Source organism: Fusarium proliferatum, assembly GCF_900067095.1.
Source record: "Fusarium proliferatum ET1 genome assembly, contig: FPRO_scaffold013, whole genome shotgun sequence".
Classification (NCBI taxonomy): domain Eukaryota; kingdom Fungi; phylum Ascomycota; class Sordariomycetes; order Hypocreales; family Nectriaceae; genus Fusarium; species Fusarium proliferatum.
In genome coordinates, this window is record NW_022194802.1 from 1,191,538 (window position 1) to 1,214,607 (window position 23,070).

The 23,070-nt window shown below is 48.6% G+C and overlaps 5 protein-coding genes across 5 annotated transcripts; 2 read left to right on the top strand and 3 right to left on the bottom strand.

The window, feature by feature from the left end:
- Positions 1 to 1,325: 1,325 nt before the first annotated feature.
- FPRO_13034 (uncharacterized protein) lies at positions 1,326 to 5,619 on the bottom strand (the record flags this gene model as incomplete). Its single annotated transcript, XM_031223616.1, has 3 exons — positions 1,326 to 4,339; positions 4,388 to 5,318; positions 5,389 to 5,619. 3 exons carry the CDS (start codon positions 5,617 to 5,619, stop codon positions 1,326 to 1,328), a joined length of 4,176 nt encoding a protein of 1,391 aa, XP_031088957.1.
- A 2,062-nt stretch (positions 5,620 to 7,681) lies between these two features.
- FPRO_13035 (pyridine nucleotide-disulfide oxidoreductase AMID-like family protein) lies at positions 7,682 to 9,120 on the top strand (the record flags this gene model as incomplete). The annotated part of the gene is made up of 4 exons (XM_031223617.1): positions 7,682 to 7,883; positions 7,950 to 8,649; positions 8,702 to 9,009; positions 9,065 to 9,120. 4 exons carry the CDS (start codon positions 7,682 to 7,684, stop codon positions 9,118 to 9,120), a joined length of 1,266 nt encoding a protein of 421 aa, XP_031088958.1.
- Positions 9,121 to 12,152: 3,032 nt separating this feature from the next.
- Positions 12,153 to 13,582, top strand: FPRO_13036 (uncharacterized protein; the record flags this gene model as incomplete). The annotated part of the gene is made up of 2 exons (XM_031223618.1): positions 12,153 to 13,163; positions 13,220 to 13,582. 2 exons carry the CDS (start codon positions 12,153 to 12,155, stop codon positions 13,580 to 13,582), a joined length of 1,374 nt encoding a protein of 457 aa, XP_031088959.1.
- Positions 13,583 to 14,038: 456 nt separating this feature from the next.
- FPRO_13037 (uncharacterized protein) lies at positions 14,039 to 15,911 on the bottom strand (the record flags this gene model as incomplete). The annotated part of the gene is made up of 3 exons (XM_031223619.1): positions 14,039 to 14,382; positions 14,442 to 15,151; positions 15,238 to 15,911. 3 exons carry the CDS (start codon positions 15,909 to 15,911, stop codon positions 14,039 to 14,041), a joined length of 1,728 nt encoding a protein of 575 aa, XP_031088960.1.
- A 5,109-nt stretch (positions 15,912 to 21,020) lies between these two features.
- On the bottom strand, positions 21,021 to 22,349 carry FPRO_13038 (uncharacterized protein; the record flags this gene model as incomplete). The annotated part of the gene is made up of 1 exon (XM_031223620.1): positions 21,021 to 22,349. One exon carries the CDS (start codon positions 22,347 to 22,349, stop codon positions 21,021 to 21,023), a length of 1,329 nt encoding a protein of 442 aa, XP_031088961.1.
- Positions 22,350 to 23,070: the final 721 nt, after the last annotated feature.

Sequence of the window (23,070 nt, forward strand, 5' to 3'; positions counted from 1 at the left end):
ACTACTATCGGGTTGGTGCTGGTGCTGGTGCTGATGCTGTGGTACCGGGACTGGGTCGTCTAGTAGGGAGGCAGCAGCACTCCCTCCTCGTCTCGGATGGGCGTCGTTGATGCGAGTTTGAAACGTGGTGAGTGCAACGCCGGGAAGAGAGGAGGGATCGTCGTGGGGCGGTGGTGAGGGAATGGTTGCGACTTGAAGGTTGAACCACCGAGTGAGTTAGATTTTTTCGATTATCGACCAACAAAGTATTGGAAAAGATGGAGTGTGTCCCGGTGACGGAAGGCATGTGGTTCGAGGGTCCCAATTGGGTGTCAAGATCCTCTTGGAGTGGACTCTTTGGACTGTGGGATGAGGAAATCGTCGCGGCAGCCCCGTTGAACCCCCCCAAAAAAGGTGCACCACTAACGTCTCCACTGATACCGCACCGCGTTCTGTAGGGTCAAAGCAAGTAAACCTTGCTAAGGTACCTTAGATTTGGGACAAAGAGATCATCTGACGACGGTACATAAGGAATAAGTGAGAGCTTGGCTGTAATGCAAGGAGCCAAACCCTGGGCAATCGTTGAGAATGAAGCAACGCGCAAGTCAAGGGGTTAGTTAATGCGGATACTTACTGCAAAAGATCACCGAAGTCGCCCATGATTGGCCGGTCTTGAGTTTCCGTGCAGATTGATCCTTGTACACTGTGACGTCGTTCCCTGGAGTTCTTCGGGACTTGCAGAAGTTGAAGTTGCAGTTGCAGTAACAAATAAGTCGATTGTGAGAGGCCGATTTTAGATTTATATACAACGCCTATATATAGACATGTTGTTGCTTAGACCAAGTTTCATTACGTTATCCTCTGTTTGCACCTAATTTAGGTATTCTACAGGCAAAGATTCATTCTCGTTTCATCCACTATTCCAGCCAGGACCCTTGTAAATACGACAAAAGCTTCCACGGAAATGCATGATATATCAGCATGTCTTGTCTTTCTTTTTCTTCTTCTTCAAAACAGGGGGAACAAAAACACAGATACGCAAATTCAAAATGTTGGTGTGCCCAAGAGCCATCACATGATAGAAAACGTGGGCAAATCCCCTGAATTGACAGGATGGCTTCACGAGGCTGCACCCTCTGTACATTCTATCGGCTGAGACACTGAAGAAGAGGTGGAGGTCAGGCGTAGGCTTTGAGGCGCCAGGGGGTAAGAAAGGGTAAACTTAGGGTGTCAATATTAATTAATCTAAATGTCTAATCCATCCCAAATTAACCTAAGTATTTTTGTCACTTGGAATAGGTCTTTCTGGCCTCTTCCTAAGGGCGTGGGGGTATCTCCAACATGGATCAGTTACCAAGCATCTGCTGTAGAGCATTTGTGCGATAGGTTTCACTTCTCTCTACCAACTCCTCGTGTCTTCCCTTTTCAACAACCTTGCCTCCCTCAATCATGAAGATGACATCGGCCTTGCGTACCGTGTGAAGCCTATGTGTGATGGCGATCACGGTGATACCACGTGCCACCCTCTCAAGTCCTTCTTGCAAAGCCCGCTCACTCTCAGCATCGAGGGCGCTTGTGCTCTCATCAAGAAGCAGCAACTTAGGCTTACGCACAAGGGCGCGGGCGATGGCTAGACGCTGACGCTGTCCGCCAGAAAGACGAGAGCCATTAGGACCACATTCCGTGTCGTAACCGTTGGGTAGCTCCATGATTACATTGTGGATGTTAGCCAGCTTACATGCTTTATGGATCTCCTTATCTGTTGGTTCGTGATCAGGAGTTGAGCCAAGCGATACATTGAATCGTATTGTCCCGTCGAAGAGTGCACAGTCTTGAGGAACAACCGCAATATCATTACGGAACTCGGTGCTCTCCCGAGCACAGATATCGTTGCCGTTGATCTCAACCGTTCCGCTAGAAGGACGGTGCATGCGTTGTACCAGCGACATGATGGTGGACTTACCAGCACCCGAAGGGCCGACAAGCCCAACGAATTGACCAGCAGAGATGGTAAAAGACATTCCCGTGAGGATCTGGATGTGAGGTCGAGCTGGATATGAAAATTTGACATCCCTAAAGACGATTGTCGCCCCCTTGCTTTCATGACTCTTGACGGGCGCTTCAGCACATGCTTCGACATCTTTCTCGGTGTCTTCAATAGCGAGCGTGAGCTTTCCCTTCCTGGCGTCATTCTGGGAGGATCCAATGTTGATCAAGCTCAGAATTCGGGAAGCGGCGGCTCTAGCACGAGATACCTCGGGGGCAAGACTGAACATCTGACCCCAGAGCTGCGCACTGACAAGCATGCAGATGAGAATGATGAAGAACTCTCGCTGGCTTGCCTCGCCTGCGGTAATGCGAGTTGATCCCCACCAGTAGGCAAATGCGTAGATCAGATTTCCCGTGCTGTTAGCCAGAGAAAGCCACAAGTTGGCATACATGGAAGCAAGGGTGATTTCCTTTCGAGGTGCTCTGAGTGCCCGACGATACGAGCTCATGATCTCTTCTTCGATAGACAGCGAGGAAATTGTCTTGAACGAGTTGACGGCTTCGTTAGCGATGCCAACTGCACCAGAAAATGCTCCAGCATGCCGGCGCTCGAACTTGGATAGAGAGCGAAGCTGCATAATGCCGCAGCCAAGGAGGATAGGGACGATAACCAAACAGACGATGGCAATCTTCCAGGCAAGGATATGTGAGAGGATGATAGCGACCAAGAAGTTCACCACAATGGAGAATATTGTACCAATGATAGAGCCACTGAAACCGCCAACTGTGGCAGCATCTGTGGTGATGACGGATAACAAAGCAGTTGGTGTGCGGCCCTCTGATTGATGCCAATCAAGGTCTTGCTCATAAAGGGAGCGGAAGCAAAGGACTCGGATCTTGTACAACAACTTCTCAGCAACCATGCCGAAGCCAGTCCAACTTGTAGTATTGGCCAACAACTCGACACAAGCGATCAGGAACCACATGCCCCCGAAGAACCTACCAGCCCAACGAATGTCTTCAACAGGATTACATGGGCTGATGTTGTCAATGGTATAACCGAAGATAAGACCAGAGGAGGAGAATGTGAGGCCAACAATAGTGGCAGCGAAGAGACAGACAATAATGAGAAGGAGATATGGTCGGACCATTCCACTGAGGGTTCTCATAACAGTCCAAGCGGACTTGTTGGAATCAAGAACAGCGTCTCCCTCGGGGGCCGCCTCCTTCTCCTTGATAATTTCTTCCTTTGAGTCTTCTGCTACCTCTTGTTCTACGTCCTTGGCTTTGAGATCCGTGATAGAATCCTTCTCCGAGTGAATGTTATCGGTGCGGACGGTACTCGTGGTTGAGCCAGCATCTTCAGAGTCGACCGTCTGCAAACGGACCATACTAGCGTACGATCCATTCAAGGCCATGAGCTCAAGGTGGTTTCCTTGCTCGATAATCTCACCGCTGTTCATGACGATGATGTTATCAGCGTTCTTGATAGTTGACAACCGGTGAGCAATGGCAATGACAGTGCGGTCTTTGGCGATACATTCAATGGCCATCTGGATACGATGTTCGCTTGCAGAGTCAAGGGATGCAGTGGCTTCATCGAGGATCAGGATCTTGGGGTCGCGAATGAGGGCTCTTGCGAGTGCAAGGCGCTGTCGTTGGCCGCCACTAACAAGCTTCCCCCCTGTACCAACAAGAGTTCCGTAGCCATACTCAAGCCTGTCCACGAAACCAGCCGCGTCCGCTAGACGGGCAGCCTCCTGAACACGGTGAACGAGGTCAATCATGTCCTGACCAAATCCTTGAGCTGCAGTCGTAAGATCTTCACCCCGTCGGAGCTTGGCAGCAAGTTCAGTGAGGCCGGTGCCGAGAATAGTAGCCTTGAATCGCTCATGCCCAGGTTGAGGGGAGTTCAAAATACCGAGGGCTATGTTCTCAACGATGGATCGATCTAGGAGAGATGGCTCTTGCTGTACAAGACTCATATGGCTCCTCAAGCTTTTCACATTCAAGTTTTTGAGGTCATGACCATCTAGGAGAACCGTGCCTTCAGCAGGGTCATAGATTCGGGATGTAAGACCAGCGATAGTTGACTTGCCACTCCCTGACAAGCCAATAAGCGCCGTGTGTTTGCCAGCAGGACAATCAAACGAGACGTTCTTGAGCACGGAGTGATGGGGCCGTGAGGCATAAGCAAATGATACGTTCCTAAAAGATACAGTTCCCTCGACCGAGGAGAGCTTCTCTCCTTTATCAGATCCAGTATCGATGACTGCAGGGCTGTCCATGTCTTCACGAAGTTTTTCAAACGATCCAACAGCAGCTCCAACTAAGGGCAGCAGCGGTGCGATACCTCCCAAAACAACACAGGCTATCTCAAGTCAGTCAGAAGATTCAATCTCGTGAAGCAGATGCTTACCATCAACCAGCAGGAGAATGACGGTATAAATGTCACCGACAGATGCACCGCCATTACCCTCAACCATGCTCGCAATTTGTGTGCTACCCTGCCAGAAAGCAAGGGCATTTGCAGAGTAAGCAATGAAGTAAAGCATTCCAGCTTGAATAGCAGCAACGAAAGCCTTGTTAACACCCTGCTTTCGAGCCCCCTTCATCCTCTCAGCGAAAATGGCCTCTAGTCGCGGACCCGCCCCAAATGCCTGGACAACCGGGATATTCGCAAGAACCTCTGAGGCGATCGAAGAAGCAGAGGCGATCTTCTCAGTCATTGCAGTCGCGAACTTTGCAGTGAACATGCTACCCACTGTGGCAAGAAGCATGAAAGCAGGCACAAGTGACACAAGAATCCCAGCGAGTGTGGTATTCTTGATGAAGGCGACCACATACGAAGATACAAAGAAAGATGTGCATCCTAGAATGATGCCCACCTTCTCAGAAGTTCCTGACTGAATAGCTTGTATGTCTACATTGAGACGGGATGTAATCTCTCCAGCCTGTCTCTTGTCAAAGAAAGTAGCGTCTTGCAAGAGAATACTCATAAAGTAACGATCGCGAATACGATTCTCGAGACGACGGCTAAAGATTGACCATGACACGATGTAGGTATAGATGAGCGCAAAGCTGATCACGCCGATCCATGTGATCATGACCACCTTTTTGTTGATACTGTCCTGAAGTTCTTTGGGCGAATATTGAGAGGCTATTTCTCCATCATCGCATGACACAGTGTTAAGGTCGTTGACGAGTTGACCAAAAATGATTCCCATAAGAGGAAACGGTGCTCCTGCCCCCGATGCTGCGAGAGTTCCGACGATGAGGAGGAGGATATCCACCCATGATGGGTTGGCATAGAAGAGCAGCTGGAAGTAGATGAAGAACGAGCGTAGACTCTAAACAGGGCGTTAGCTGGATGTTGGGAGTGACAAGGCAGAGGGTTTATATCTTCTTGGAGGAACTTACCCTTTTCCTCTTCTTTGGTGGTGTATGAGATGGAGCTGATATAGCTGACGATCTTGTAGATGGTCGTGGGGAGTGACTCGGTGGACGCTCAACAGTTGGGTCGTTGAGCGCACGTATCAACGTCTCTGTTGTAGCAGGGTCTGCCTTTGTAGAGTCATGACGTGTCGGCTCGCTAGCAGAATCGCTGCTAGTCGCGGCGTTGTGATGTTGCTCAGGTGAAGCTGAAGCCATCTCGACAGTGTAAGTCGCAATAGTACCAATGGATCTTCACAACGACCCTACACACAAGAATCGGAAGAAGAGAAGAGAGGGAATCCCATGATGAAAAGATATGCTACGCCGCCACTGAGCCCCGAGAATATCGGTCTTGTAGATCCCTTACTGAAGACCATGGTCGTCTTGGCATGAGGACCAGCCCCAGACGAGACGATCCATTTGGAGACTTGAAAACGGAGACGGAGCCGGTGCAGAGCCTCTAGTTCGCCGTCAAACAAGCATAATTTTACAGTAGAGTCACCCCGGTCTTGTCTTGGCAGCTCTAATAGGGATAAGGTCGCGGTGCTAGAGAAGCGAAGGATTGAAGCCCCCACTACAGAATAAAGTCGAGAAGATGCGCTGAACGATTGGCCTGAAGAAGGAGAAGAAGGAGAAGACTTGAAGAGCGAATTTGGGACCGTGACTGTGTTGATCCAGTGAGAATGTAGACGCATTATGGTGTAGTAAAGACAAGATGATGGGCTCTGCTTTGGTCAGAGTTGAGCGTCAATATTATTTTCACAAATGTCCAAATTCGAGATTTCAGGATATTCCTCAAGTTCAAGAGAACAACATCCGTCGTTATTTCCCAACTATGTCAGTTCCCCGAAGGTATAAATCGCTGATGATCCTGTTGCTATAAGCTTGATCCATCAGCGGGGCGAGCTAGTTCGAAACGTCAGGGATTGTTCGGATCAGATAATTCTTTTCGTTCATTCACTGGCCTGCTTGCCAAGCGTTAACCTTTGGGTGTGGTCCCCTCGCATTGGGACTGACTCCCTCCAACGGATTTCCGAATCAATAGCACACCAAGATCGACAGACGCAGAAGACACAGTAAGACTAATTGTTCGGGGTTCAAGAGCATCATAGCTTAAGCGCACCAGAATGTCTATGGTGAAGGAGTTGAGAATACGTGTTATATCCATTGCCAAGGTTGGCTGCTATAAGGGTACCCTATAAATGGCTCACAACATCTGCTCCTCTCATAATACAACCTTGCTCTCTCAACATAGAGAGGCAAATCGAATAAGCTCTACGTTGAAATTTCTTGAGAGGATGTGCGTAACAGGTCCATTATTAGTCTAAGAGATCGTCAAAATCATTACGCCAAAGACCGATCTGATAACGGTCTTCACACTGTACAACTCATCACAAGAAGTGGAATTGTGCTTCGAGACTGCGTGTTCTTGAATGAGTCAGCGGAGAACGGACATCCGCCAGATCTGATAAATTTCCCTCTTGTCCAGGGTGCCATGGCCTCAGTGGAGTTTCAAGGTATTCCGTCGCTTGTGGTGGCTGGCTGGCTGTCTAGGTCTAGGTCTAGGACGGATCTGATAACTTTAACTCCACGTCCACATACAAAAAAGTTCCTTACAGTAACACCAACACCAATACCAACACCGCGATCATGGAGAATGCCCCGCTGCGTTTTCTTGTCTGACTGGTCCCGTGATTCCTTCCTAAATCTCACTGTGAGACTGCCACAATATTCTTGGGAATTACGATGGAGAAACAGGGCCATGCAGGCTCCAGCCGAGAGATGAAAGGCCCCTTGTCTGGAGCCGGGGCCGGAGCCGGTCTTGGTCCGATATTGAAGTCTTTCTTGCGCCTTTAACCCGAGTACGGATACAGTGTATTCCTCCTCGCATCAGATGCCATACCGTCTTGCGTCACTGGTAGTCCTCAACGGGTCCTGTCGTTTATTCCCGGGTCTTCATCTACGTATATTCACTCACCTCTTCTCCCCTTGACTGCTTCAACTATTTCTTCTCCCGTCCCCCCCATTTTCCCACTCAAAGTACTCCATCCTTCAGCTCATGTTTATTGCTCCAAGGCCGTTCACGTTCTCAGGACAACCACTCAGAGTCCCACACGCTACTCTATCGCAGGCCATACGTTTCCTTACCTCGAGTTCCTTGCATACAACCCCAGCCTTACCTCGGCCTCAGATCCAAGTAAGACCTGTGATTTTACCGTCACATCTCGTGTTTCGACGTCAAAGTCGTCTTACATTCCACTCCAAGGCCTTTGCTACGATGGGTTCGCTCCCCGAATTATCCAACGCCGTGCGCGTTCTCATCCTTGGAGGTTGCTATGGTGGTCTATCTGCCGCTGTCAACTTGCTTGATCTGAGCCAAGGATACTCTCCTCGCATGAATTCTGAGCCATACATCCACCATCCTGATCTTCCTCGCTTCAACATCGATATCACCATCGTCGATGAGAGAGATGGCTACTGTAAGTACGCTGCAGTCCAGCGGGGCTAAGCAACTTGATAAGTGCTGGATCCTGACAGTATCGTAGACCATTTGATCGGCTCCCCTTTGGCTCTTGCTGATTCCAACTTCTCCAAGAAGAACTGGGTCAAGTACTCTGATATCCCTGGCCTCAAGGACCCTAGCATCAACATCATCCAAGGCTCCGTCACCAGTGTCGACCCTGCAACCAAGAAAGCGACCATCTCTGCTCACCTCAGCGAGGAGAAGAGTACCCTTGAGTACGACTACCTCGTCTCTGCTACTGGTCTGCGCCGCGTCTGGCCTGTTGTGCCTCAGTCTAAGACGCGAAAGCAATATCTCCTTGAAGCCGAGAACCACATCAACTCTGTCCATAATGCTAAGCATGGCGTCGTGGTCGTTGGTGGAGGCGCTGTTGGTATCGAGATGGCTGCAGAGCTGAAAATGGTGAAGCCTCACCTCAAAGTGACTCTCGTTCACTCGCGTGACAAGCTCCTTTCTTCAGAAGGTCTTCCTGACAAGACCAAGGATGTTGCTCTTCAGTTGCTCCTCGAGGCTGGTGTTGAGGTTCTCATGAGCCACCGTCTAACTACAAACAACAAGGTCGAGACGACTGACGGGAGTGAGAAGTATGAGATTGAGTTCACCAACGGCTATAAGATGTTCGCAAGCGAGGTTATCATGGCCATTTCCAGGAGTGTTCCGACCTCAACATACTTGCCGACCTCTGCCCTCGATGCGGACGGTCTCGTCAAGATCAAGCCCAAGTAAGCCAATTGTCTCCTGACTTGAAACCTCCAGTTGCTGACTCGCGCATAGTCTGCAGTTCCAGGACGGCACACCCAATGCCGAGTCGCACTATGCTGCTGGCGATATCACCAACTGGCCCGGTATCAAGCGATGTGGCGGTGCTATGCATCACGGCCACTACGTAGCACAGAACATCCATCAAAGCATCCTCAGCCAACGAGCAGGTCACACCCCAGAGTTCAAGGAGCTTGTGGTCTACCCTCCTGTGATTGGACTCGCAGTTGGAAAGAAGGCTGTAGCATCGAGCCCTGATACAGGCACAGTTTATGGCGAAGAAGTTGCCCAGTCTTGCTTCCGAGATGATCTTGGTTGGACGAGTAAGTTAAACCGGACCTTGATATGTTTCTTAAGATGACTGACCTGAGTCGATAGTTTGCTGGAACTACATGCAGCTCGGCGGCCGCAAGACTGACGAGGCTAAGGCTTAATGTGAAAGGATCTTGTTGACTGGCGTTTGGAATACAATCTTTAGACATGTTACCGAGGATGAGCGACAGCCTTTGCGTTGTCCTGGGTGTATTATTTACTTCTTCTTGATACCTATTATACGATTCTAAGCTCTTTTATGTTCATAGAGTGAGAAACTATTCAAATCTTGTTCACGAATAGCGCATCTATCTAGCATGAGATTGACCCCAATGGGACCACGAAGTGGTAAGAATCGAAGCCGTTGTCATTAATCGGCTGTATTTTCGTCCGCACCTACAATGTTAGTTGATATTCGCGATTTAAACTCATATATCCAATGTTTTCCTTGGCTCGTTTGTATCTTCCACCCTCAAGCATTTTGACAGGCGAGGAGACAAGAGTAAGGACGAAGACTACAATTCCGACAACCAGGGGAACTGTATGAATCGCCACATTCTAATTTAGATAGTTGTACATGTTCCAGACCCTCAGACATATGATGATGAAAGATTTCACATTCTTGTAAGTCAATTAAAGTTGTTCGACACATCTCTCCGTGTCGGGCTCTTGGAGAAAGGCAATCCGCCGAAATGAAGAAGAAAGAAGCACATTAATGCCTGTTAAGAGAAGATTGACAACAATCTGACGATAACACTAGGTTGTAATGGATTAAAAGCACATCTAGCGACCATGGTTCTGCGTGATAATGGCGTCCATACTCCATTAGAGGCCACGGGATCTATATATTGCAATATAATCAATCTGTGTATTAACAGGGGAAAACTTGGTCGTTGAGCCTAGGATCCGTTTGGAGTAAAAGAATCATTTGTAAGTCCCGAACCGTCACATTTCAGCCATCGAGCCAAGGACATATCCTCGTGGTGGATATGCCACTTGTTCGGACCTTTCTCTATGACATACAGCCTCACGCCAATCTACAGGCAGGACAGGAGATAACAGTAAACGATGAGACGGGAGAGCGCACATGTAAGCGACAAGTTCATAGTAAATAACGAGCATTGGGGAAGTCGGACTTTCCATTCATTCCATGATAGACTTGGCTTGCCGTAGGTTTCAGCGCTGTTATACCAGACTGGCATGGAGAATTCTAGCGCAGGAAGTTACTGAGATGAGTGAATAGTTTGTACTCCAAGTTTTAATATAGGAGCCAAGAGTTCTAGAAAGTGCGAGCTTTCAGATACCTTGAGACAAGAGAGCGATCTGCGAAGGATCACCGATCAGTTTATACATCACATCATGGGCTCGAATTATGGCATAGCCTATCCTCGACACCAACATAGTTCTCCAACATTACTATCGTCTCATCATCGGCATACAGACTTTCAAGGCTTATGACTAAGTAGGTATCTATCAAGCATAGGTTGGTTTGAAGAGAAGCTGAAACAACAATAGCAGTGTCTTTAGACATCGTTTGACTTGGAAAAAGCCAGAGCCGAGCATCATTCGAAGTCTTGGTCCATGTGGTAGGAACAAAAACACTAAATGTCACCATAGCATACCCATCGGCCTCTGCAAATAAGACTATGATATTCAATAGCCATTAAGGTTCAGAACATTCACGTCATGAATCGCTTTGTACAGCTCATTTGGTGCCGTATTCCGAGTATGGTGTCTGGGGTTACCTTCGCCCAAGAAACACCAAGAATGTGAACGAAAAGCGGAGAAGCCAGACAAGATCGACAGCTCTAACCAAGGATTCGTTATACCCATGTTCATCGCTATGCATATACACTGGATGGAAAAGATCAGTGATCGCGTGCGATTAACAACTGATCATCGGGAACAAGCAATCAGATCTCAGGCATGATCGTCTTCCATCTTGCAGTGAAGAGGGGTCTTGCGTATGTACGAGCAATTCAGATCAGATGAGATTTGATTGATAAGATTGGATCGGAAATCCCATCGCTCAATTGTCTGTTCGTCCGTGCATGGTCTCCTCGTACCTGGCTACCGGGTTGCCAACCAGTCTTAACGTGCCCGTGCATGCTGGAAAGTCAAAATATCGGCAAAGTTAACAGATGAGTGGCGATTGACATGCCACTGACGCCATGGACACCTCGGAAGATTTGAGAACCCGTAACTTACATGAAGACTCTTACAGTAAGTCATGTGTCTTTTTCCGAGCTTATGGCTGTTCCCGAACTTACTAAGTAGGTGGCTTCAAAATACACCACACAAATGATAGAAAACGGCCCTATGTCCTTGGCTCATCACAGGTGGGAGCTGCAATATCGATGCACTGCTGAGGGTCAAGCATGCGTGCCTTGGACCGCTGAGACCAGACAATGTTCCCGGAACAGAGGTTCCAGGCACACTCGGTCTCGAAGAAATTCATCAGGCCATTCTATTCATCAAAATCTTTGGAATCGACTTTTACAAAGATCACGAAGCCGGCACTCCCCACCCCAGTGGTTAACTGGTGGGTGAGCCTGCAGAACCTTTAGCGTGGTTGAGTGGTTTATCAGATCCTGCTAGCGGTCAAAGTCGGCAATACCTAGACCCTGATCCTGGGAATAGGTAAACAGCTCCGAAGACCGGATAAAGAGGAGGGGGGGTGTGCAGGCAGAAAGTAAGAAATTGGGCGTCAGGGGTGGCTGGTCTTGAGTTATCAGATCCGCTCTGACCCACACGAGAATCTTGACCCTGACTGCCCGAGCAGAGTTGGTTTGCACAACTCACAGTAGGGGGGGGGGATCTTTGGGATCTGGCTGCCATACGGCTTGGCAAGCTAAGTCCACTTCTGCGTCCTTGACGTCGTCTCCAAAATACCACTAGTCTTTCATTGCACCAAAGCCGAGAAAGTTGTGCAATGGCCTGGAAAGTTGCGGAATTGATGGGTACACCATCCATGCAGAATGCAGTCCCAACGTGTCAAGCTTGTTCCGAAGTGGAGGACCGGCATGGATACCTTCTCCCACTTATGCAGCTTGATATCCTGGTGTGAATAGCTTCTTGAGTGTGTCGAACTTTTCCATCCTTTTCCAACCCTTCTCGTTAGTATCCAATCTTTAATCCTCAGACCGTTTGAACAATGTCAGCGCCAAAAGGAACATTCTCAGCCCTCAAAGCTGGCGAAACGGTCGTCAAGCTTCCTCATCCCTACCAGACTGAGTTTGCGATCGAAAAAGTCTCGGCACAACCTGACACGAATGCGCCAGCCTATAAACTTGTCCAGAAAGCTCCTGGGTCTGACAAGCGGCTGCCCTTTGACCTTTATAACGATGGCCTCGTCTTCTCAGACCCAATTGATCTGAAGTCAAGTGAGCTTCCACCTCAATCCAACAACAGTCCTTGGGCTCGGGCATGCCGTTCACCATGTGTCACCGTTCATTGGGCTGGCACCGAGGCGCCAAACTTGGGTCAAGTCTGGCTGCTTGCATATGCTCTTTTCACTTTGAGAACATCGGTGGAATCATATCGACTGCAGTTACATGGAGCTGGGGCCGCTATTCTGGGCCGACAACTCACAGCAGTGTTGCTTGCCATTGATCACCCTCTCAAGGGCCGGGAGAAGCGTCAAACCTCCAACAAGACTGACGAGAGCCTCGTCCTTGTCTTGCGAAGTACCTTCTGGCAAGGCGCTGGATCGCCATTTGGACCTCGGCCTGTTTGGTGCCCAGAAGAATCGCCTTCTTCTCTGCCCACCTCGACCCCTCTTGGATCATTCCCTTTGACTCCTTTACACAACACAACGACAATCACAGTCGCCGGAGACCCCGATGATCCCGAAAGAGTTCAGCAGTCATGGCACCCAGCCAGACCAGCCAAGCCTGCACCTGGGGCTATTGTTTACAGCCGGTGGATTCCTCATCTTAACGAGACCTTCTCCATGGTGTCAGTCGACTATAATGAAGCTGAGCACGTACGTCTCTTTCATGAATGGCAGAACGATCCTCGTGTTTCCCAAGGTTGGAGCCAGACTGGAACGTTGGAGCAACACCGAGAGTATTTGCGTCAGGTGCATAATGACCCGCATGTGATTGCGCTTCTAGCCAAGTGGGATGATATCCACTTTGCATATTTCGAGGTCTATTGGGCCAAGGTATGTTCACGTATGTCCTTCTTTTTTGCTACACTTCTGACGATCTCGTTCAATAGGAGGACCGGCTGGGTGGTTACTTCAACGCTGGTGACTTCGACCGCGGTCGACATTCCCTTGTAGGTGACGTGCGATTCCGCGGGCCACACCGCGTGTCGGCGTGGTGGAGCAGCTTGATGCACTACCTCTATCTCGACGATCCGCGCACTATGTATGTTGTTGGTGAGTCTCAGGAGACCAATACAACTATTGTTATGTATGACTTCGTACACGGCTCAGGCCTAGACAAGCTTGTCGATCTGCCACATCAGCGCAGCGCTTTCGTCCGATCGTCGCGAGAGCGCTTCTTCCAATTGTGCCCACTGGGAGACAATGAGAAGGTTGTTGCTGGTACAAAGCTTGGTCTTGTGCCTAAGCTGTGAGTGTCGAACAGGATTTGACGGGCATAATAAGGTTTATAGAAAATACTGGTCGTTTGAGATGTTCGGGACAGCAATAAAAAGTTCATGCATGTTTGGATCACATGTTTCTAGATGAGGTATCATCAAATTACTGCCTGTCCTACCTAGGTACCTACATACTTATGCTTGTGATAAAAGAGCCGTGTCTCACCCGTGACTTAGCAGCTTGCAACGTAAGGTTGAAATTTTGCATGCATTATAACCTAGGACTGCCAAGAAACAAAACGGCAGGTGTTGGGTGTCTGGTCAGCTACATACTTTCCATTTATATCTATAATATCCTTTTCTTAATTTTCTCTCGGCTCTAAACTTTTATCTTCCAAAATTCAAGTCAACAATAATCGCATCACGCTTCAAAACATACACATCCAATCCATCGAGTCCTGTCCTGTCCACTCCACTCCACTCCACTCCTCACTACAGCTTCGCAGCTACTTCATGCTTTCGCAGAAGCTCATCGCCCAGCTTAGCCATCTCAAACTTACGAACTTTGCCACTTCCTGTCAGAGGGACTGTTGCCGGAACATCGCCATCACCCAGCCAGAAGACGTGCGCAGGCGATTTGTGACCACCGAGCCTCTTGCGACACCAGTCCTTGATCTCCTCGAATTGGGGCTTCTGGTGGCCTTCAGCCAACTCAACAAAGGCGCCTACGACTTCACCGTAATGCTTATTCTTGAGGCCGACGACAATGGCACGTGTTATAGCAGGATGATCCATCAGACGCTCCTCAATTTCGAGAGGGTATATGTTCTCTCCACCTGTTGAAGCGGGGTCAGTCAAGCATTCCATACTGGCAAGACTGATTTTCTTGACTCACCTCTGATGATAATATCCTTAAAGCGCCCAGTAATCGAACAGTACCCATTTTCGTCAAAAACAGCTTCATCACCGGTATGCAGCCAGAGGACGCCAGCAGCGTCGCGGATCATAGTCTCGTTGGTCTTCTCTGAGTTGTTCCAGTACCCAGCCTGTAGCTGGTAACCCCCAATGCAGAGTTCACCACGCTCACCGACAGGTACAATGTTACCATCACGGTCAACAATCTTGGCCTTTGCATGAGGCATCAGAGTACCGACAGTCGTCAATCTTGTGTCAATGGAATCGTCAGTGAAGGCATTGAAGCACGTTGGAGAAGCCTCCGTCAAGCCGTAACTGCTAGTGAACTCTGTCATTCCGAAACGGTTTACCAACAGCTCCATGAGGTATCGAGGAACGGGTGCACCGGCAATTATACCAGTACGCAGGTTGTCGCAGTTGAAGTTCTCAGGCCACTTTGCCTGAAAGAGCGAATCAAACATGGCTGGAACACCGTGAACGGCAGTGCATTGTTCATCAGAGATAGCCTTGAGCGTTGCGTCAATATCGAAGACCTCCGCCGGATACACGATTTTACCGCCATGAGTGACAACAGCAAGAAGACCGAGCACCAAGCCAAAGCAATGGAACAGCGGTGGAGGGCAGCACAAAATATCTGCAGGACCAAGCCGCATGCGATCACCAATAAAGCGTGAATTATTTACCAGGTTGCTATAAACTCGTCAGCTTAGAGGTCTAAAAGTCGACAGTTCGCACCAAGCTAGCACATTGCTCAGAGGAATTGATGGATCACTTACTGGTGGGTGAGCATTGCAGCTTTGGGCAATCCGGTCGTTCCGCTTGTGAATTGAAGATTGACTACTTGATGAGGAAGCACCTTGGTCATTGCTTGATACAGTCTTTGGTGGTTGCGCCTGCGACCAGCATTCACCAATTCGTCATAGGTCTGGTATTTACCAGACTCATCTCCTCTCAGCATCACAACCATGGGGGCTGTCTTCTTATTCTCAAGCTGCTGTAGCAGCGGCATCTGGTCGAGCCGCCCGATTCTTGGTGTCGTGAAGAAAATCTTGCTGTCAGAAAACTTCAACCCATACATCGCTTCGGTTGATGTGTATGTGTTATTCAGGATGACAAGAATAGCACCAATTTTAGCCACCGCGAAGAAGACAGCCGCATATTGTTCACAGTTACCTGCCATAATGGCAACACGATCGCCAACTCCAATTCCCATGTCCAATAACGATTGCGCCAGAGATGAGCTTTGTTGGCTTAGCTCATTGTATGTCCAGCGGGCGCCTGTCCAGGGAATCACCAGACATTCTTGGTTGCCATGCTGGTATGTCTGAAGCTCAAGGAGCTCGCCCAACGTCAAATCAACCAGTGGAGGATCGACAGGGCCCTCAAGGATAGAGAGCTTCTGTTGTTGCCGCGACGGCGCGGAAGGTATATTCATCGTTTCGGTCGCCATGATGAGTGTGCATGAAGTTTGGAACTGACAAAATCACTTGGGAACTTCGGAGAAACACATCGAGATCTGTAAAGAAAGCAGTGCTCGAGAAAAAACACAGCAGTGGATGCCGATCAAGGGTTCTCCCTTGCAATAATATGCATACCCGAGCTCAAACAGACGCTATCAACCTGTACGTCCGTATTAACCCGCTATGATGTCCTGCCCCACCATCAGTGCCGTACTCCGTTCAGGCCCATGCTCCTGGATGGGGGTGACGCCAATTACGGAATCAAATGCGTGTATAAGGAGCCAAGCAAAGAGGAATTGGACCAGGGCCGAACCGGTGCGGCAATTTTTATGAGTGTTTGGTGGCGTCCAGATGGACGCCGTCTCACACTAGATATTGCCAGTTGCATCATCGCTCGCCGTCATCAATTGGCGAAGTCGTCTGAAGTTTGGAGGACTTATCACCCAGGATTCTTACACAAGCTTCTACGCTCGTGCCAGAGTGGTCAACTGCAACATTGTGTCTTCCCTCACCCATGTTGCCGAGGGCATGGCCTCAGGTGACAAAGAACCGAGACCCTGGGGATGGTTCCGTCCTGACGGAGCTTCTGTTCAGTTCCTACGCCATCTACGCACCTTTTGTGGCCACCTGCATTACTTCGTCGCGTCAGTACTATTGTGCCATTATTTCATCGCCTAATACTGCGCTTGCTCCATCAAGCGCAGGCCGGCGCGAGACCAAGGGTTTTTTTTCTAGCGGCTTTTTTTGCGCCAAGTATCTAATCTGATGATCAGATAAGATGAGTTTGCCCCTCATTAGTTGTGCAGGGTTAAAGCCGGAGGTTTCTACGTTCACACCCCAGCCCGAGATCGGCTAAGAGAGGAAAATTTTTTATCTGATCAATCTGGACACTCGTGAAGCTCCATCCACTTTCCGGACATCCTAGAACGAGTACTGAACTAAAAAAGCGGGGCGTAAGAGGCATTCAAGGTTAATTGCGATGAAGTGACATGACAAAGAAGCATAAGTCGTCAGAGAGTTGAATAGTCTAATGGTCGCCATCAATGCCACTAACGTAGGTGATTCGGTCAGACTTGGTTCTGCGTCACACTAAGAATCGACAGCTCAATGCCACGTTGAGGTTCATTATCTGCAACCGAGAAAGAAGAAATTCGGAGGAGTCTGGCGAAAGAAAGCCTTGTGATCGAAGAATATAGCGAACGCCTCACAGTAGTTGGTCACTCGCAGTGCAGCAGGCTCCAGCCCCAGCATAGGCTCCTAATCTAGTTACAATACCGATCCGGTCCCATAGTCTAAGGCTATATGTAGAAGTCAATATGACTTTCTAACGGTCTGATGGTGGAACTATTATGCTTAATAATGAGCCGTGGACATGGGACCTGTCTCAACTCAATTGCTAATTGGCGCATAGTCGTTGACAGTCATACCAAGCAAGTGCAAAGGCCTCCTTGTTTGAAGGGAACGAACCTTCTATGCCGAGGCCCCGTATTCTTTCGCTTGGACGATTGAGTTTCCTGAAGTCCTGCTATGTGAAAGCCTAACCTACATGTTCCGAGGAACAATCGATAGTGTCTTGGTCGCGCATCATGTCGCTCATGACAACTACTCTGTAGACTTCGTCAAAGAGGTGAGTTGCGGTTTCTGTAGCCCACCGAAACCAATCCCTCGAATATTACTAGGAAAGACCGTGCGTCACTCGAGAGCATCATTGCCTTTGTTGATGTATACACCGATTCGCAATTCTCACAAGTGGTCCTAGCCCTTCATCATGAGGTGGTGATTAAAGGTAGGGAAGACTCAAATCCAGTGCTGCAACTAGTAAAAAGCTTCGGTATATTGAGTCAAGTTCTAGAAATGAAGCTCGTCGGCTGATACTTCGGTCTTTTACGTCCAATATCAACTATCATGAGACTCCCATGATTGCTATACATGGACATCTCACGAGAAGGTGGGAAATCTACCCAATCCAAGCACAATTCGCCGTTGTTTGTGAATACATCTTGGTGGCATTAGCTCGTGCTTCTATGTTTGCTGAGTCCTTAACTGGCGACTTACGATAGCGGTTGATGATACTTCTCGCAAGTGCCATCATGTAGCAGGAGAGATTATACACGGATGGACCACTACGATTCGAGAAGATGTCATCAATCTTGATCTTCTGGTATAATAACTAGTTTTTGTTCCTTGCTTTTGAACCAGGTTGTATTTCTAACCTGGCGCTTCTGATGTGAGCACCCTCTAATGCGCTGTCATGACGGGTGAAGGCTGTAGAACTGTGGCCATTGAGACAAGGATGCTATGAGGGGGGCGATAATCTGGAAGCAATAGCCACTCTGAGTCAAAAAATGGAATATTAGCCGTTCTCGACTTGCGATTGAATCGTGGTTTCACACAAAAGCATTTATTTATCTAGATCACGAGACCTGTGGTTTACAGAGCTGTCATGTCATCCCGCACTAGTGATCACCTCTTGAAGCACAGTGATACTCAGCTTCGATCTTGACAGTCCTTAATTTACGTGTGTCCAAGTCTTGGTATTTAAATCATTGAATAATTTGGCTGTGCCAAATTGTTCATGGGGATGCAATTGTGAGACAGGCCGGCAGCGTATGCCGGTCATCTTCACTTCACGAACAAGTGAGCATATGATGAAAAAAGCCCCGGCCTGTAATTATTCATCAACCTCGGAAGCTCTGGTATTATTGACTCGTTACAGCAGTTATAATGACAGGCCGTTGTTCCTGAGATCTTAAAAAGCTACATGAATCATTGTCTAAGCATAGACTCCAGAGCCGATGATAGATATCTGCTTCTTGCAGAGCCCTCTTCTTCAAATGTTCCAAGTATGATAACTAAATCCAGGCCTATGATGTAGATCCGAATGGTCATATTCTGTACTGGATGGTCCAATAAGGCATTGTACCAGATATACTTGGCCAGCGAGCCACAACGGGGGCCATTCCATCCATGTTGAGGATACCGTCGGAACGAAGGCGCAGAACCAGAACTAACACTTATCATGTGCTTTATAGACTCCCCTGACCTTTCCCCTGGGAGATTCCAGTCAAAAATTGGATGCTGCTTTATTTATTTCATCCCAAGAAATCATACACGTCGATGGTCATCACCAGGTATTGGGAACCTGGCGTGAGCAGATCGCCAAGATACACCCTCCAAAATGCACAAATATCCTAGATGTATTATTATCCAAAGCTCTTCCAACCGATTGGCTTACTTACCTTGATCGATATATTTTGCGCTAGCATCTGAGTGTTCTTACCACCAACTGGGAATCACCAAGTGTCACAACGAGCTGTGAGTTTCAACAATTCAATAAGCTTGGCAAAGTTATATTGAACTCAAGGTGCTAGAGCGATTAGCAATACAGTTTAATAGAGAGAAAGAAAACGAGGATATTCTATACATTCACATAGAAGTTGTTATGGCATGTCTGTGTTATCATGACTCGTGTGATGCCCAGAGGTCGCTGGCAATATCGGTACGTATAGTCACATGTTAAGTTAATACATTCAATGAACCAAAACGGCCAGATTGAGTTTGGGTGTGAGAAGGAGGCAACAAAGGGTTAAATTCCCAACTTCCTTTTCCACAGTCTTAACATGTGAGACTGGAAATTACTGGAGTGTATTGATATTTAGGTACATCCTACATACCTACGCCAAATCATTGTTAGAACTGTTGGATAGTCTCTGGACCATAAGATGTGCATACTACTAATACGGTTGTAGTCCGTCAAACTTGGCGTGCTGATGTTAACCTTCACGTTATTTTCCAAGACTTTAGGTACCTAGCTAGCTACCTTCGTAGTAATCTTGGTTTGCAGTCTAGTAACTTCCATTGACCTGGAGTGTGTTTACTTGAGCTTTAAATAGGTACACAAGATTTCACAAAGAAGCAAGGAAGTGCTGAAATAAAGCCGAAAGTTGAAAGATGTAGACATTCCGTTGAAATACTCTTCCCATTCGAGTATCTTACTGAAGGGCTGAGAACATATCACTAAGGCCATAACCAGAAATATCAGTCCTGAGTTAGCCAAAGACAATAATAGATGTGGCCATCGAAAGAAATGCGGTTGCCAATCCCAGTCCCGGCTTCGACAAAGAGTGAACGCTACTATGCTTCAAATATTGTATCCTTAGACAGACTTAGAGTGGACGAGCACGTCGATACTCTTTCGAAATGTTTCTGGACAAACTGGAGAGGCTACAAGGAATACATTGACCTACTTAGACCTTATGCAATTCTATCCGAGTCCAGAGGCGACCTGATTTTTATATCTGCCTCTGACCCTACTACTATCGAAGGATCGATTTGATTTTTGATATTCTAATTTAGTGCAGTACAGTCGGACGATACCAGCCCATCAAATCAGAGTCTTCAGCTTCCGCTGGCCTCTCGCTACATGATCTTTGCAATACTAGACCCATAGGAACAATGCCAATCTACCAAAGACTTCTCAGCACTTCAAAGTCAATGTGTACCCGCCCCGTTGATGTGTGATCGACAGGGTGCGCAACTCACATGACAGGTACGGAACGAGCCGTCAACTTGGGTCTTACAGTGACAATCTACAGATGTGCCATTGAAACCCTGTCAAGACGATCAAAACTTAATTCAGTTGACGGCATGTGATACTCTCCCAACGAACTGTGGCGTCAACCCTCAGCTATCACAGTCTATTACATCACGACAGCACCAAGACAATGATCCTGTCATTCAGCTCAGTGAACAACGGGCGAGAAGCAATGCCAAGTTAAAGAATACAGTTATAGCAAAGTTAATTAGCATGGCCGCAATGCTGGGATCAAGAGGTATCAAAATGCAGGCTTTCCCCTCAGCTGCCCCAAGAGACTCCAATATGAGACAAATCCATGCCCAAAAACTCCCTATACCAGCATGACAAGGTCATGGCGGCAAACAAAAAATAAACATAACTAGACCAGAATACACAACACATTTCCTTCCCTACATGGTGTACCAAGCCAGAAAGCGAGAGCCCATATACAAGCGCCATGCGTCAACCGCATTGATAGTCCTCCAGGTTTTTATCATAATCATGAATTCGTAACGAGATAGCCTCATTTAGGGGTCTCTGTCCCTTCTCCAATGCCGAGGGCTCTAACAAGACTGCGGCGAATACCCTTGCCGCTTGTTGAATCGTCCTTGTCGCGACCCAGCAGGCCAAAGCTCATGCGGCGCACGGTACTGCCCGCGTTCTCTGAGGGGTTTGAAGGCTTCTTGGGTTTCTTCTTCTTGGCGACTGGAGCGGGAGCCATTGTCGGTCGTGGGGGCCACTCGCCATCTCGCTTCCAGCCAGTAACGCAAGCTCGAAGCATATCGGACAAATTAATTGGGCATGAGGGCTGAAGGCTGTGAATGATAACCTTGTCGTAGAGACTGAGATATACAGACGGTGTGATGGATGCGCGCAGAGGGTTATTGGGAGGTAGGAGAGGTGGGGGAAGAGGAAGCAGGACCTCAACCGGATAATTTCGGCTGTCGGGAGGTGTCGACGGCGTGGTGTCTTTAGATCGAGCATTGCGAAGCTCGTCGCTTCTCGTAAGTGAAGAGTTGTCTGACGCGTCACTGACTTGCGGTGGTAAAGTAGACGCAATTGTCGAGGCAGGAGGAGATGTCGACATGGAGCGACGGAAGAAGAATCGACGGGGAGATAATGGTGACACAGCAGGAGGCGTTGCAGGCTTGGCCCGAACGCGGACAGTTCGTGCGCCCGTCCATGCATTTCGCCGCGCTTCGAAACAGGCGAGTCCTTCGTTCCATTCCATTTCCTTGCGAACTGCTCTCCTTCGCTTGGCGCGCTTGCCCTGAACCACAGCTTGGACAGTGGAGCCCACATTACTGGGGTTGTCAAAGCGGAAAGGCGATCGCGAAGGTCCAGGCTCATCCTCATCATCAGAAAGGTCTGAGGCCCAGTCTAGACGTGTACGAAAGTTGACTAAATCTTCGGAGACCGTACTGTACGTGGACTCGGCATCGCTGCCGTCTTCGTTATCTGATGACTCAGGTTCATCGATTTGATATCCATCATCCTCGCGCGTCTCATCTTGGATTGACTTTGTCGGTTCTGTAACATCGAGACTGGTGACAGCCTCAATTGCATCAGGTGTTTCAGATGCAGTGTCGACAACAGCGACGTCACCCTCAAGTAGTGGGGGCTCGACAAAGGGAGAAGGCCATGGGAACTCCCAATCGTTCTTGACTTTGGCGTCGAGATACCTCTTCACTGCTTCCTTCTGCTTCACCTTGTCCTTGCTGAGAAGGTCTGCGTGTTCCTCGCCGTACCAATCTGGGGTATTGGTTGGCAGTGGTGTCGGTAACTGGACCGAGTGGTGACGCAGCTTAGCGATGGGTGATCGCGGGCTCTTATAAATATCTGAGAATATCATATTTGAAGATGTGCTTGCCCGGGCTTCGGTGGCCCTTGAAGCAAGTTGAGCAGTATTTGCTGGCGATTGCTTTGGAAAGCCCAATGGCAATGCAGGCGACTCAGTAATTGGAGTTTTGGTAGCGGGTGTAGTATCGGTGGCGGCAATTGTCGAGCGAGAATGCGGGGGAGCGGATGCGACCTGAAGTAGAGGGTGGATGTTGGCTGGGGAGGATGGTGTGATATCTCGAGCTGGCGATTGTTGTCGGCTATGTTGGTGTTCTTGTTCTTGTCCTTGGTCTGGATCACTTGTCTTTGCGACTGGATTAGGTTATTAGACGATCCTTCTTGGCAGGCAGAGGCAAAATGCAAATTTTGACGAGGCAAAGTTTAACAAAGGCGGAAAAAAGCAGCAGTCAACAATTCTGAAGGAAAGATGGGCGGATGTGTGTGTGTGTGCGTGTGTGGACGTGGACGTGGACGTGGACGTGGTACAGTACACTTCGGGGGTGCCAAAGGGCATGGTTTATATGGAAGCAGGTGGTGGTATCGTTTAAGCGGAGGTGGCGTTGGAAGGGAAGATCAGGTTAAGGTAAAGCGCTATTGACAGGGCTCGCATGGGTCATTTCTGAGTACTAGCGATGGTCCGAGTCGTTCTCGATGCGACTGACACGCTGCGGCTCCTTGTCCGATTGAAGGGGATGTGTCTACTTATATGACGATGCGTTATCGCTCAGGGAGAG